At 46.0% G+C, this 14,551-nt stretch overlaps 1 protein-coding gene across 2 annotated transcripts in view; it reads right to left on the bottom strand.

Annotated features, from left to right (window-relative positions):
* SH3RF3 (SH3 domain containing ring finger 3) overlaps nucleotides 1-14,551 on the bottom strand; it is a 265,016-nt gene that overhangs the window by 14,904 nt on the left and 235,561 nt on the right. For both annotated transcript variants that reach the window (XM_005884662.2, XM_014532104.1), the window contains one exon: nucleotides 7,647-7,981. In XM_005884662.2, coding sequence (XP_005884724.1) covers nucleotides 7,647-7,981 — 335 coding nt within the window. The remainder of the gene's footprint in view (nucleotides 1-7,646; nucleotides 7,982-14,551) is intronic.

Raw genomic sequence — 14,551 nt, 5'->3', positions numbered from 1 at the left:
CAGCTCTCCCTCCTGTGTAGAAGCATCTTTAGCCCCAACATCTCCAGTGAGCTCTAGGGCTTTAATCTGTGACTTCAAAAGACATCAGAAGCTCTGATATGGAGGACTGGGGAGCCCCCTCTGCCCAGACCCAGTTGGGGTGAGCCAGAGCTGATCATGTCCCCGGTCCTGTGTCCAGGTGAGGGGCCCAAGGGACAGAGGAGGAAAGTGATGTCCAGGCAGGAGCTGGGAGCTGGAGTTCTAAGCATGACCTGCGGGCCATCACCCTGACACTATCCTGATCCCCACCACAGGGCAGTGCAGTCCACAGCCTTGGTGGGGGCTCAGTTTTCCCAAGCTTGCCAATGATGGCAGCCCATGCCCAGCCTCTCCCTAACATCTTTATCTATCCACTTTCATTTGCAGGTCTTGTCCTTTTCCAAAGGCTTTACTCTCTCGTGTCCTTCTCAGGCAGGTAGGAAGTAACACCCACACCTTCTTTTACAAATGAGGAAACAAAGCCAAGCACATAAACATGGAGAACATCAACCATATGCCCGCTGGTTTGTATGCACTTCTATTTCAATGTACTTCTCCTTGGCTAGGGCTGCCACAACAAAGTACCGCAGACGGGGAAGCTTAGGCACCAGAAACTGATTTTCTCACCATATGAATGCTGGAAGTCTGAGATCAGATTGCAAGCACAGTGAGGTTCCTCGAAAGGGGTAAGGGCTCTTCTGCTGCAGATGGCCACCTTCTCACTGTGTCCTCATGTGGCCTCATGTGGCCTTTCCCCATTGCATGTGTGGAAAAACAGAAATCTCTCCTCCTCTTCTTAGAGGCCACTGATCCCATCAGGAGGCCCTACCCTCATGACTTCACCAAATCCTAATCACCCCTGAAAGGCTCCACCTCACATTGGGGGTAGACCTTTAACTTAGAAATCTGGGGGGACACAACATTCAGTCCAAAACTCTCCATAATAGCTGTTTAAGGGCACAGTTCCTCACTTACAATTGAGGAATTTCACGTTCAGAGAGATGACCAGAGGTAACCACACATGTCGCTCTCTGGCACTGAGCACAGAGCCAGCAGGCTGCGGTGCCACGTGGCCACCCCTTTCTCTGGCGTGATGACAGCATCTGCACACCACTCTTTTGGACCAGCAGCCACCAGATGTTCAATGAGGACTATGGTGGTGACTGAGACCAGTAATCAGCCTCCTCCAGAGTGAAACTTTCTAAGTGACAGATGTTGGGTCCCAGTCTGGGCAGGCAACTGGGCCACCTCCTTTGTGACCTTTGATCCCTCAGAGGAATGGAATGTTGGTGCCCCCAATTCCTCTCCTCATACTTCTCTTTCCTCTCAGCCCCACAGGTCATCAGAGCCTTCACGAGGGCTGTAGGCACCCGTGTCCTGGCCCAGCCAGGACCAGTACTCCACAAGGCACAGAGTCCGGTGAGCCTGCCACAGCTGCACATCCAGCTACTGCAGTGTGGCCCCATAGTGCTGTCACTCCACTCGGTAGGTGAGGCCAGGATCACAGAGCCTTACGTGGGCATCACAAAGGCAGAGCAGCCCACCATCGCCGGTGCTGAGTGAAGGAGGGATGAGCACGGCTTGGAAGACATGATGGAGGCTTGTTGGGGTGTGCGCTGGGCATTGACCTGGCACAGGGGCCAGGATGCTTGTTCTAAAGCCCAGAGAGCAGCCTAAGGTCTTGGATAGCAAAGGGGAGAGAGGTGACGCCACTTCATGGTGGGGCAGGAGCAGGTGGCCTGGGTTCTCATCTGGCATCCACTCCTCACCACGCATGCACCCTTGAGTAAGTGACTCAAATTTCCCATGCCTCAGTTTCCTTATCTGTGAACAGGGTAACAGTAGTACCTAACCTAGAGAGCTATTGTGGGGATCATTTGAACTGGTACATTATGCCTGACACCTGGGAAATGCCACATTTGTTTGCTGTCACCATCACCATTCTTATCAATATGGTTACAATGCAGATGCTTGGTACCACAGAGATACTGAGCTTGTGACTGCTTTCTGCAAGGGGAAGTCTTGGTCTGAGCACTTCTCTGTTGTCACTCCACAGCTGCTTTTTACTATGCTGGAAAAGAAAGCGGCACCGCTCAGCCAGAGGAAAAGCACCAAGCTCTGGTCTTTCCTTCAAAAGCAATGGTCCTCCGCTTTTGGGCCACCTCCTTTGTGGCCTTTGATCCCTCAGAGGAGTGGCACATTGGTGCTCCCAGTTCCTCTCCTTATACTTCTCCTTCCTTTCAGCCCCACAGGCCTTGGGCCTGGGTCCTCCATGCTTCCTGTACCACCACATCGCCCGCCATTCCCATTGCAGGTGGTTAATGAGTGCAGGGATGGAGGAGGGTTATTTTCCGCTCATCACTGAGCCCGCCCTTCTCACAGGCTGTGATGGCATGTTAGAGGACAAAGATCTTCCATGAGCTTCACACACACACACACACACACACACACACACACACAACACACAAAAACACACATACATACATGCACACACATACACAATACACACATACAAACACATAGACATACATATGCACTGTATTTTTGATAAACAAATCTGAGATGGAAACATGAAAGCACATTCCAAAATATTTACAGAAATGTTGGAAACATGTACGACTGAGAGGCAAATCAGGCATTCAAATAATCGATGAGAAGAATTCTGTGAGATGCCAAATACTGAACTTCAATATATTCTTACTGGAAGCATTAAGACTTCTAGATAACCAATCAAACCAAATAGCTGGCTTGTAAAAACCGACAGATGACATTTCCCACAGATGGGGAGTTCAGAAACTAGAAGGCCCCATCCTGATTTTAAGGCATAACTGGGTTGTGAGGCAGACAACAGCCGGGGAATCCAAACTATGCAAGCTCGAATGTATCAGAGAGACAGCTAGACTGCTTCATGGGAGCTGAGGAAAAGAAAAGGAATGAAACAAACAGCAAGAGCCACAGAGACGGAAGTGTGGAACTTGACAAGGCCACGAGGGCATAAATAACATTTAAATGACTTGACCAAACCCTGGCCGGCTAGCTCAATTGGTTGGAATGTTGCCCCAATACGCCAAGATTGTGGGTTCAATCCCCGGTCAGGGCACATACAAGAAACAACCAGCGAATGCATAAGTGGAACATCAAAGTAATGTTACTCTACAAAGTAATGTTACTCTCTCAAAAAATCAATCAATAAATTTTAATTGCTTGCACAAGATGCTGCCTCTGATCATGATGCTCATTTCCCTCTGAAAGACCCTGCTCAGCTGGCTCAGAGCCCCGCATGGGCCCTTTTGTCACTGTCAGTGACAGCTTCTCCCTGAGGCTCTCTCTCAGTCTTGCCATCATCATGTTCTGAGTGTGATGCCAGCCCACACCTGACAAGTGGCCAGTGCGCAGCTGCTCCTCCTCCAAAGAGAGGCCCCAGCAGGGACAGGTCTCAGCTCCAAGTCCTCAGAGGAGTCCGGACACAGAATGGGGAGCAGACCAGGCCTTGGTGGCACTCCCATGGCTGCCAGGAGAGAAGCTGTCTTTCCTAGGCTACTATCCTAGGGCTGATGCAAGGTTAACTGGGGCTAATGTTGTTCAATGAGGGAGGATTAAAGTGCTGAGGTTTCAATTCTCCAGAAATTATTTTGGACTCAGCACCCAAGAAGCTGTAGAAATGTGTGACCCTGTTCTCTTGCAACGTCAGCTCAATGCTGTCATCTTTTCATTGAAGTCGGAAGACTCTGCTAACCCAGTAGTATTTATAGCATAACATTAATTCCTTTAAAAGTGCTTCATAGGAGATTAGGTCAAACAGCAGAAGGGCAGAAACAAGAAGCCTGGGTAGCCCTGCTCCCTCCTAGGGGTCTGGGCTGTGCAATCACTTTGTCACGTTTGGATAACTTTGCCTTGTGTTTGGATTTCCAACAGGCCTCTGGCATTTCTGCAGAACAAACACAGTGCTACCACAAATCAGATTACATAAAATGCATTCAGATAACGTTTGTGTAAAATCTGGCACCCTTCTGAAGAACGTCTGGAATGGAACAAGAAAGATTAAACACTTTATTATTCACTCAGGTATGCTGAGCTCAGGTACTTCTGAATTTTAAACACAAAACAGATGGATAGAATCCACTTCATCCACCGGAAGGGTAGCAGCAGGTCTGTGAGTGGCACACAGGGGAGCGGTCTGCTTCATCAAGGGGATGCCAGATTTCTGGGGCTCAGCTATAATTGAAGCTATTAGTTCCATTAGCACACGGTGGGCTGACAGCATGCCAGGCACTGACAGGCAGCCCACAGCTCCGTGGGATGCTTTGGATTCCCTTCCTCATATATGTGCTTCTTAAGACAGACTGCTTCCAGGAAATGTGAGGTGCACACCCAGCCTGGGGACCTCAGAGGCGCAGGCGCAGGTGGCAGCTGGCCAGGCCCTTTCCTGCCACTGCCCTTCTGGGAGCAGCCAGACGCTGCCAGGCGGCACCTCCCTGAATAAGGGTCCTGATTTGGGCTTCCATCCATGTCCAATCTTAATTTGGCAACTTCTCCTGAATTTCTCTAAGGAGCCACCATCTTGAGGTCCTGTGTGGTTGTTATCACATGAAAATGATCAGAAGAGGATGGAATTTGAAAGCAGCTGGGGTGTCAGAATCCAGGTGAACTGAGTTCTGCAGGTCTGCCCAGTCCAGGGCCCACACCTCTGAATTACCCATCTGTCCATGGAGGAAGATAGCACACCTCCCAGACTCCATTACTTGGGAACAAAGCATAAACTGCTTCCTGTGCCTCAAGGAGTCTGTGCCCAGCCACAAGCATGGCCAGGTATGGACTGCTGCGGGCCTGTGCATTTCCACTGCCAGGCCCAACCTGGGGAGTCATCCGAGCTAAGCTGCTTTCCATGTGGGAGCAGGACTTTCATCCGAGGAGCCTTTCATTAAGAGGGACCCTGGACTCAACTGCTCCTTCCTGACATAGGAGAACTGTTAGCAGAGAGTAAGCCTTGGGTGAAAGCAAAACACCTACTAAGTGTCTAACAATGTGGGCCTGTCAAAACCGACCCAATGTTGGTTTTCATTAGCAACACACTTAAGAGGGCAAAGGTGGTGAGTAATATCACTCACCATGTCGATTCCTACAAGCCTGACCCTGCCCAGCAATGAACCACACTGAATGAAGCCTGCCCTGTTTCACTAACTGGAGAGAGGGAACTGGGGCAAAGAACCAGAAATGTTGACAGCAATTATGGCTCTTCCCTTTCTAAATCTGTCCCCTGTTCTTTCTCAGCAATTCGGGGGCCGAGGGGATCTTGTCTTCCAGGAAAGATGTCCTAGTGAGAGGGTGGGACCACCCCCACATCTGCCAGCTGAAAGGCCCAGCACGTCTCCTCAGAAGGCTGCAGGTGGAAGGGAGCAGATCAAGACCCAAGTGACTTTCAAACATGAACACAAAGGGTAGTGCAACCACTTCACTTCACATCCTATTAATATCAGGGGGATTTGAGCTTTGAGAGCTGAGAGCTCAGCAGGAGCAGCTGTGACCAAGGCCTCCTCCACACCAGCTACACGGGAATTGCTTTCCTCTGGCCTGGACAAGACAGGTTGTGATCAGACCTGAGCATCGGTGAGGCCCTGAAGAGTCTGGTGTGGGCATCTCTGGCGGTTCCTGGACTCCCACATCCACAGGGTGCTGGCTGGTGGGTGTGCCTCCAGGGGCTCCTAGGCTGATGGACTGAGCAGTCAGCCTGGCTTAGGTATGGTTCCTAAAAGCAGAGAGGCTGCCCCCTTGCTGACCAGGTCACCCCCAACTGCCCCCTCTGCCAGCCTGGTTGCCCTTTGAATACACAATCCAGGGTTGAGGGTCTCATCCAAGCCCTAGCTAGCAAATTCCATTCAGAAGACTGATTTTACATGGAAAGGTTTTAAAAGATTTGCAGAGTGTGTCCAGATGAGAGAAAATGAGCATAAACCTTTCATACAGGCCGATAAAGAGAGGGGGTCCCTGTTGTGGACCTAGGCCCACACTCCAAGGAGCCGCTAGGCAGGCAGTGGCCCCTGAGCACCAGGGCTGTCTCACTGGCTGAAGCAAGGTAAACCATATCACCAACAAGTTTCTAATATAGATTACATGTTAAAATGATAATATATTTGGATATGGGGTTTAATAGATTATACTAACAAAATTAATGTTTTAATTTTATTTTAAAATTATTTTAACTTTTTAAAAAGGTGGCTACTAGGAGATTTCACATTAGATATGTGTCTTGAAATAAATTAATTGGACAGCATTAATTTAGAAACCGGGAGTATAATCCTGGTTGATCCAGTGTCTGGATGGGTGGCAAGTGAGGCAAGCTCATTGGAATCAGATTCATTTTGTGAAATAAGCCTACTTCCTTCACAGTTAAAAGAAGAGCTAGCAATGCCACCCATACCAACTCGGGCTGGCATCCTGCTCCCGTTTCTCTACAGAAAGCAGGCCTGAGCGGTGAGCCTGAGCAGTGGTGCCTGCTCAGGGATGACACAGGGAAGGCATAGCTACCACAAAAGTGGGTTTGTGTATTCTGTTATAACTAGAGGCCCAGTGCACAAAATTCGTGTGTGGGGGGGAGGGGGGTCCCCTCAGCCCAGCCTGCACCCTCTCCAATCAGGACATACCTCTCACAATCCTGGACCACTGGCTCCTAATTGCTCACCTGCCTACCTGCCTGGTTGCCCCTAACTGCCCCCGCCCTGCTGGCCTGATTGCCCCTCACTGCCTCTGCGTGCTGTCCTGATGACCCCTAACTGCCCCCTCACTGGCCAGGTCACCCCCAACTACCCCTGCTGCCAGCCTGGCCGCCCCTAACTGCCCCCCACACCAGCCTAGTTGCCCCTCACTGCCTCTGCGTGCTGGCCTGATCGCCCCTAACTGCCCCCTCACTGGCCAGGTCCCCCCCAACTGCCCCCCCTGCCAGCCTAATTGCCCCAACTGCCCCCCCTGCCAGCCTAATTGCCCCAACTGCCCCCCCTGCCAGCCTAATTGCCCCAACTGCCCCCCCTGCCAGCCTAATTGCCCCAACTGCCCCCCCTGCCAGCCTAATTGCCCCAACTGCCCCCCCTGCCAGCCTAATTGCCCCAACTGCCCCCCCTGCCAGCCTAATTGCCCCAACTGCCCCCCCTGCCAGCCTAATTGCCCCAACTGCCCCCCCTGCCAGCCTAATTGCCCCAACTGCCCCCCCCCCACCAGCCCGGTCATTAGCCGCCATCTTGTGAGGGCATGAGGGTTAATTTGCATACTACCACTTTATTATATAGGATATCCTGGTGCATGGCAAGAAGAGTATTGTTCTAACAAAATGAGGATAGCACAATGATTTTCCAATAGATGGCTGAATGCATCTTGAGGAGAAACACATTTTTCTGATTTGCATAAAAATGGTAGTTGGGTTCAGTTAGTTGGACCTGCGGCCTGCCTAGATTCCACTGTGACAACCAGCTGTTTGCTGGTCTGGCCTCCCTGTCTGCCATGTGCCTGGTGCCCACCTTAAAGCCTTAATTGTACAAAATGTCTTTGGTGTCTGGTGCCCAAGAGTTACAATAACCAGCTGGGCCAGGGCTGCCAAAGAGTTACAATAACCAGCTCACCCAGGATGGGCTGCTTACCTTTTCAGTTTTCTTCTCATCTGGTTTGCATCCCACGTTGGTGGGGCTGGATGTAGACAGGCCACTGACGGTCCCCACTCCGGCCTCCCCGTTGAGGTTGGCAGCAGTGACATTGGGAGGTGTGACGGCCGATGCCGCTGACGTGAGAGGGATGGCTGGCCAGGGGCACTGGGCACCAGTGATGGTCTGCACTGGGGGCTGGTGGAGATGCTGCAGGGACACCATGGAGTGGGGCCTGAGGCTGGCAGTGGGCAGGCGGGACGGGGAGTTCTGGGTGCACAGGGGAGACACCATGGTGGTTGGTTGGTCCTGAGCCTGAGCAGAGGAGAGGGCAGCTGGAGCACAGGGTGGGAGAAACAGTGAGTAGAAAGTTTAGTTTGAAACCTGCCATGCAATTGCAATAGACTCTTTCCTGAGACAATCTTCCCAGTCTCTGTACAACTGAGACTATGAACCAGGAGGTTATGGTTTGATTCCCAGATCAGGGCACATGCCCAGGTTGTGGGCTTGATCCCCAGTAGGGGGCATGCAGGAGGCAGCCAATCAATGATTCTCACTCATCATTGATGTTTCTATCTCTCTCTCCCTCTCCCTTCCTCTCTGAAATCAATAAAAAATATATATATTTTAAAAAGATCTAGGACTCTAAAGAAAAATAGAGTTCCTTCCAAACACAGCGCCATGTTAAAATGAATCCTACTACAGCTTGCGTTAGTAATTTTGAAGAACCATTTCCTTACTAATTACAGAAACAAATAGGGGAGAGAATGGGCCACACCATAGGGACAGAGTTCTAGGCAGGTGGGTCTGGCCTAAAAAGAGACTTCGTGGGTGGTAGCCGACATCACTTCACACCAAGTGTCCCTCTAATGCCGCACTGCTCAGTCCGGTGTGTTGGCCTTGTTAACCAGAGAAGAGGGATGCCACACTGCCGCAGTGTTCCAGTGCCAAACTTTGTGGCATGCATGGCCTCAGCAACATGGAAATATACAAGCAATGAAGCCATGTTCTCAGCCCCCACCTTGGACAAAGCGCACACTCAGACACCTGCCCGGCTCCCCGCGCAAGCAATCCCTTCCTCTGACAGTGTGCTAGCAGCCCATCCTCTCTCTTTCCAGGAGGTGCGATAGAGGAAGGCTTATTTATGGCTTTAAAAAACTACTCAGAATTTGGGATGGCTTTGGATCCTTCCTCAACGTGGCTCCTCCTTTCAAAGAAAGACCAGGTTAGGCAATGATGCAGATCGATGAAGCCACTGGGGTCACTTAATCCCCCTGAGGTAATCAGTCATTTATCTGCCTCTCCCCTGCTGCCCAGCTCAGCAGCCTGTAACGGGAGGTGACAGCTCAGCCAGGGAAGGGCAATGGCACTTGGGTCCTGAAAACCCTGTAGGGTGGCTTCCGGTTCTTCTGCTGAGCTCTGGCACAGCTCGCCTCCACCTCTGGCTAGCTTCCACCTGACTGCACATCTCCTTACTAAAACACTACAAAATAAGGGACGGTATCAGCAGATAAATTCCTTTGTATGGCTTTCCAGTGTCACGAATTTCTATCTTCAACTGAGTCTAGTCTAGAGTTTATGTCACCGTGGAGTTTTGTAATTAAATAAATATATTTTCTCCTTCCAAAATTTCAAGTTGCTTCTTTTTCGTATCAAACAATTTCTGATTCATAGCTATCCATCTCTTTTTTCTTCACCACCCTGTCTTCTCCTTTTTTTAGAGGGTGGATGCTATTTCTTCTATTTCCTTTTAGAGGATTTTAAATATACTGACATCAGTGACTTCTTTAGATTTCTCTTTTATTTCCCTCTCATTTCTTAAGTTTACTGGCTATCCTTTATGTATTAGCAGTCCCAGCCCTGAGATTTTAGTTCATCTGAGCAGGGGTGTCTTATTGCTGTTGTTTCTGCCCTGGTTTACTTCTCTGGGTCTGCAGTCTTGTCGCTCTTCTACATGGACCTCTGGGGCCTCCTCTCAGAACCAGTGTAACAGGATCACTTGAGTTCTGGTCTCTCAGGGAGGGTGAAGACCTAGTCCTCAGGCCAGAGCCAAACTCAGCTCTGTGCTCAGGTAGGACTCTCTTCTCTCCACGCCTTCTGCAGCGCTCAGTATTGCACATGCCCCCAGGAGAGGTTGGGTCTGGTCCCCTGATACTTGCCTTGAGCTCCTGCCCATACGCTCTTGCAGGTGTTGAAAGTCAGCTCACACCACCTGTTTTCCACCCTGGAGCCTGTAGGCCAGCACTTGAACCCCACCTGCTGTTGTGTGTTCCACTTTGTTTACATCCATAGAGTTGACTTTTAAAAAGTTTTAAAAACAAACAAGCAAACTCTCTGTGTTTAGAACAGAGAAAGTAGGGGAGTTCTACATAAACTCATTCTTCCATACTGTCCAGGGGTCATCCTGTCACTTCTCATTCCACAGAAATATGGTGTCTTACTCGATCAATCTATCAAATATTATCTGGAAAACACCAGTTATGGCTCCACCTATTTTCAGAAAAAGAATCCATTGATCTAGTTGTTTGCCTTTACAACAATATCACACTGTCTTGATTATTGTAGTTTTATAATGTCTTGAAATCAGTGTTAGCCTTTCAAATTTGTTGCTCTTTTCAAGGCTGTCTTTTACTCTTCTAGGTCCTTTGCATGCTTATGTGAATTTGAGATCTAGACTGTCAATTTCTATTAAAAAGTTGGGTGGGGTCTTGATTGGTATTCGATTGAATCTATAGGTCAATTTTGGGAGAATAAACACTTTAATATATTAAGTCTTCTCACTCGCTAATATTCTCAGTCATCTCTCTACTTATTTAGGTATTCTTCAATTTCTCTTAGCAATACTTTGTAGTTTTCAGTGTATAGTTCTTCCTCATCTTTGATCACATTTGTCCCTAAGTATATTATATTTTTGATGCTATAAAATTGCTATTGTTATTTTTTAAATGTCAATTTCAACTATTCACTACTAGTATGTAAAAATACAATTGATTTTTGTGTATTAATTTGTGTCCTGCACCTTGCTTAACTCATCTGTTACCAAAAAAAAGCAAAAAAAAAGCTGTGTGTGTATGTGTGTGTGTGTGTGTGTGTATTCCTTAGGGTTCTCTCTATATGATATGTACCCTGCAAACTGAGATAGTTTAGCTCCCTCCTTTCCAATCTGTATGCCATTTACTTCTTTCTCATTACTAACCTCTTGGGTTAGAAGTTATAATACAATATTGAGTAGAAATGTCCAGAGTGGGCATTCTTGTCTCGATCCTGCTCTCAGGGACAAGTTCTCAGTCTTTCACAACAAGTTAAATGCTAGCTGCGGGCTTTCATAGATGCCCTTTATCAAGTTGAAGAAGTTCACTTCTGTTTTCTCATTTTATGAGAGTTTTTATTAGGAATGGATGATAAATTTGGTCAAATTTTCCCCCACCCCACATCTATTCGACTGACCATGTTATTTTTCTCTTTTAGTTTATTAATAAGTGAATTATATCAATTAAACGTTAATGAAACCTTGTATTCCTGGGATAAACCCTACTTGGTCATGTTGTATTAGTATCCTTTTTGTTTATTGCTATATTTTACTTGTTAAAATTGTTTAGAATTTGTTTATGTTTATGAGTAATATTGGTCTAGCAGAGGTCGGCAAACTGCGGGTCGCGAGCCACATGCGGCTCTTTGGCCCCTTGAGTGTGGCTCTTCCACAAAATATCGACTTCTGCACATGGGCCACGAAGTTTCAATCGCACTGTACATGCGCGCCCGCACGTGGTATTTTGTGGAAGAGCCACACTTAAGGGGCCAAAGAGCTGCATGTGGCTCGCGAGCCGCAGTTTGCTGACCACTGGTCTATAGTTTTATTTTAATGTCTTTGTCTGCTTTTAGTATGAGGGTAATGCTAGCCTTACAGATAGAGTTAGGAAATATTTTCTTTTTCTTTTTTCTTCAATTTTCTGGAAGAGTTCCCAAAGAATTGTTAAAATTTCTTCCTTGGCCATTAGGTATATTTCACCAATAAAGCCACTTAGGCCTGAAGATTTCTTTATGGAAGGTTTTTAACTAATTCAATTTCTGTAATAAGGATTGGCCTATAAGATTATTAACTTCTTTTAAGTTTATTAATTTGTGTATTTAAAGGAATTTATTTATTTGTCTAATTTGTTGAGTTTATTGGCAGAAAGATATTTTTCTTTTTTTTTATTCTAGTTTCTTAAAGTGAAACAGGTAATTGATTTAAGAATTTTTTTTTCTAATATAGGTGTTTAGTGATATAAATTTCCAAATTTTGATATGGTGTGTTTTTATTTCCATTCACTTCAAAATGCTCTCTATTACTACTTTGATTTCCTTTCGATCCCTGGGTAATTTTGAAGTATGCCATTTAGTTTTCAAATATTTGGAGATATCTTTGTGTTATTAATTTCTAATTAAACTTTATTGTAGTCAGAAAATATAGTTTGAGTGACTTTAAATTTTTAAAATTTGAGGTTTAAATATTATGGCCCAGAATATGATCTATCTGGTAAATGTGTGCACCTGAAGAAGTGTGTATTTTGCTGTTTGGTGGAGTATTCCGTAAATGTCAATTTAGTCAAGCTGGTTATGTGTTGTTCTAATGTTCTATGTTCTTACCAATAATATGCTTGTATCCATTATTGAAAGAAGTATTGCAACCTCTGACTGCAATTGCAGGTTTATCTGTTTATATCTCCCTACAGCTGTATCAGTAATTGCTTATTTATTTGAGGCTCTGTTATTTGAAGCATAAATATTTAGTCCCTTTGATGAATTAACTCTTTTACCATTGTAAAATTGACTTTTTTTTTTTTTTTAGTAATAACATTCTCTGTTCTGAATTCTACTCGGTCTTATATTAATATGACCAAACCACATTTCTTTTGATTAGTATCGGCATGGTAGTCAATCCTTATTATTCACAGATTCTGTATTTGCAAATTCAGCTACTAGCTAAAATTGATTTGCAACCTCTGGTGCTTTTGCAGTCACTCTCCGACATGCACAGATTAGCAAATAATACAAGTCACCCACGCACTTGTTTCCAGCAGAGGTGCGCCAAGGTGATGCTCTTCCTTCTCATTTCAGCTCCTACAGAGATGCCCAGGGCAGAGAGACAGGAGGGGCACAGGCAGTGCAGCACAAGAAGCTCCAGCTCTGGGGGAGGTCGGATGGGTTGAATCTTGACCCTGTCACCTATTAGTGGGGTGGCCTCAGGCAAGTGACTTAATACTTCCAAACCACATGTTCTCTTTTGTAAGATAAAGAAAATAGAACATTTAAGATTAAAATCTACGTGAGCTACACACACATATTTCACTTAGGTGAAATAGTTCAGTATTCACTCAGTGTTCATGGAAACTTTATCCTATATAACAAAGAGGTAATATGCAAATTGACCATCACATCCTCACACAAGATGGCCACCACAAGATGGCCAGCAGGGGAGGGCAGATAGGGGTGACCAGGCCAGCAGGGGAGGGCAGTTGGGGGCAACTGGGCCTGCAAGGGAGGGCAGTTGGGAGCGATCAGGCCAGCAGGGGAGTGGTTAGGGGGTGATCAGGCTGGAAGGCAGAAGCGGTTAGGGGCAATCAGGCAGGCTGGCAGGCAAGCGGTTGGGAGCCAGAGGTCCTGGATTGTGAGAGGGATGTCTGACTGCCGGTTTAGGCCTGATCCCACAGGCTGAGGGGACCCAGATTGGAGAGGGTGAAGGCTGGGCTGAGGGACACGTCCCCCCCCCAGTGCACGAATTTCATGCACCAGGCCTCTAGTAGACTATAACTACGATGAATAATGGCAATTGATTATATATATTGTTCTATCCTTTTACTATCCATTATTTGCATTTTTATATTTAAAGTATTAAAATCTATTTCTTGTTCACAGCATTTGTTTGGGTCTTGTCTTTTTTTTTTTTTTTTTTTTAATAATAACTGACAATCTATGCATTCTATTTGGGGTTATTTAGACCATATATATTTAATGAAATTATTTATATGACTAGTTTTAAACCTGAAATTTACTACATGTTTTATATTTGACCCATGTATTATTTGTTTCCTTTCCCCTCTTTTTAAGGTTTCTTTTGGGTTATTGGAAGTCTTATGATTACATTTTATTTTTTCTGTTACCTTATTTGTCATAACTCTTCATTTTCATATTTAGTGATTGCTTACATCTTTAATTTAACATAGCCTAACTGTAATTGATTTGATAACTCTTTACATGTAGTCTAAGAATATACTTATAATACTTTACAATAGTATACAGTACTTCCATTTCTTCCCTCCCAACCTTAATGCATTTGCTATTATACCTTTTACTTTCACATGTTTTAAATTTCAACCTGCATTGTTTTTATTTTTTTTAAACACTCAGTTATGTTTTAAAGATATTTAAATAAGCCCTGGCCAGTGTGGCTCAGTTGGTTGGAGTGTCAGGTAGTGGGTTAAAAAAAAAAGATATTTAAATAATATTAAAAATCTTATATATTTATGTATGTAGTTACCATTTCTAGTGCTCTTTGTTACTTTGTATAGATCCCAATTTTCATCTCGTATCATTTTTCTTCTTCCTAAAGAACTTCAACATTTCTCATAGGGTGGGTCTACTAATGATGAAATCTATTCTATCCTATCTAATAAAAGAGAAACATGGTAATTAGCGTACGACCGCTACCCTTCCCATTGGCTAATCAGGGCGATATGCAAATTAACTGCCAGCCAAGATGGCAGTTAACCGCCAGGCAGCTTGAAGCGAACATGAGGCTTGCTTGCTTCAGTGAAGGAGGACTCCAACGTTCCCCGCCTGCCTTGCCGGCCTCTGAGCTGGCAGTTTGAAACATTGTAACAAATATAGAAGCTAAACAAAACCCCAGAAACCAGCTTTCAGCC

The sequence above is a fragment of the Myotis brandtii genome, unplaced genomic scaffold (assembly GCF_000412655.1).
Source record: "Myotis brandtii unplaced genomic scaffold, ASM41265v1 scaffold842, whole genome shotgun sequence".
Lineage (NCBI taxonomy): Eukaryota > Metazoa > Chordata > Mammalia > Chiroptera > Vespertilionidae > Myotis > Myotis brandtii.
Note: the sequence above shows the minus strand (reverse complement) of the source record. Positions and strands in the feature narration are given on the sequence as shown.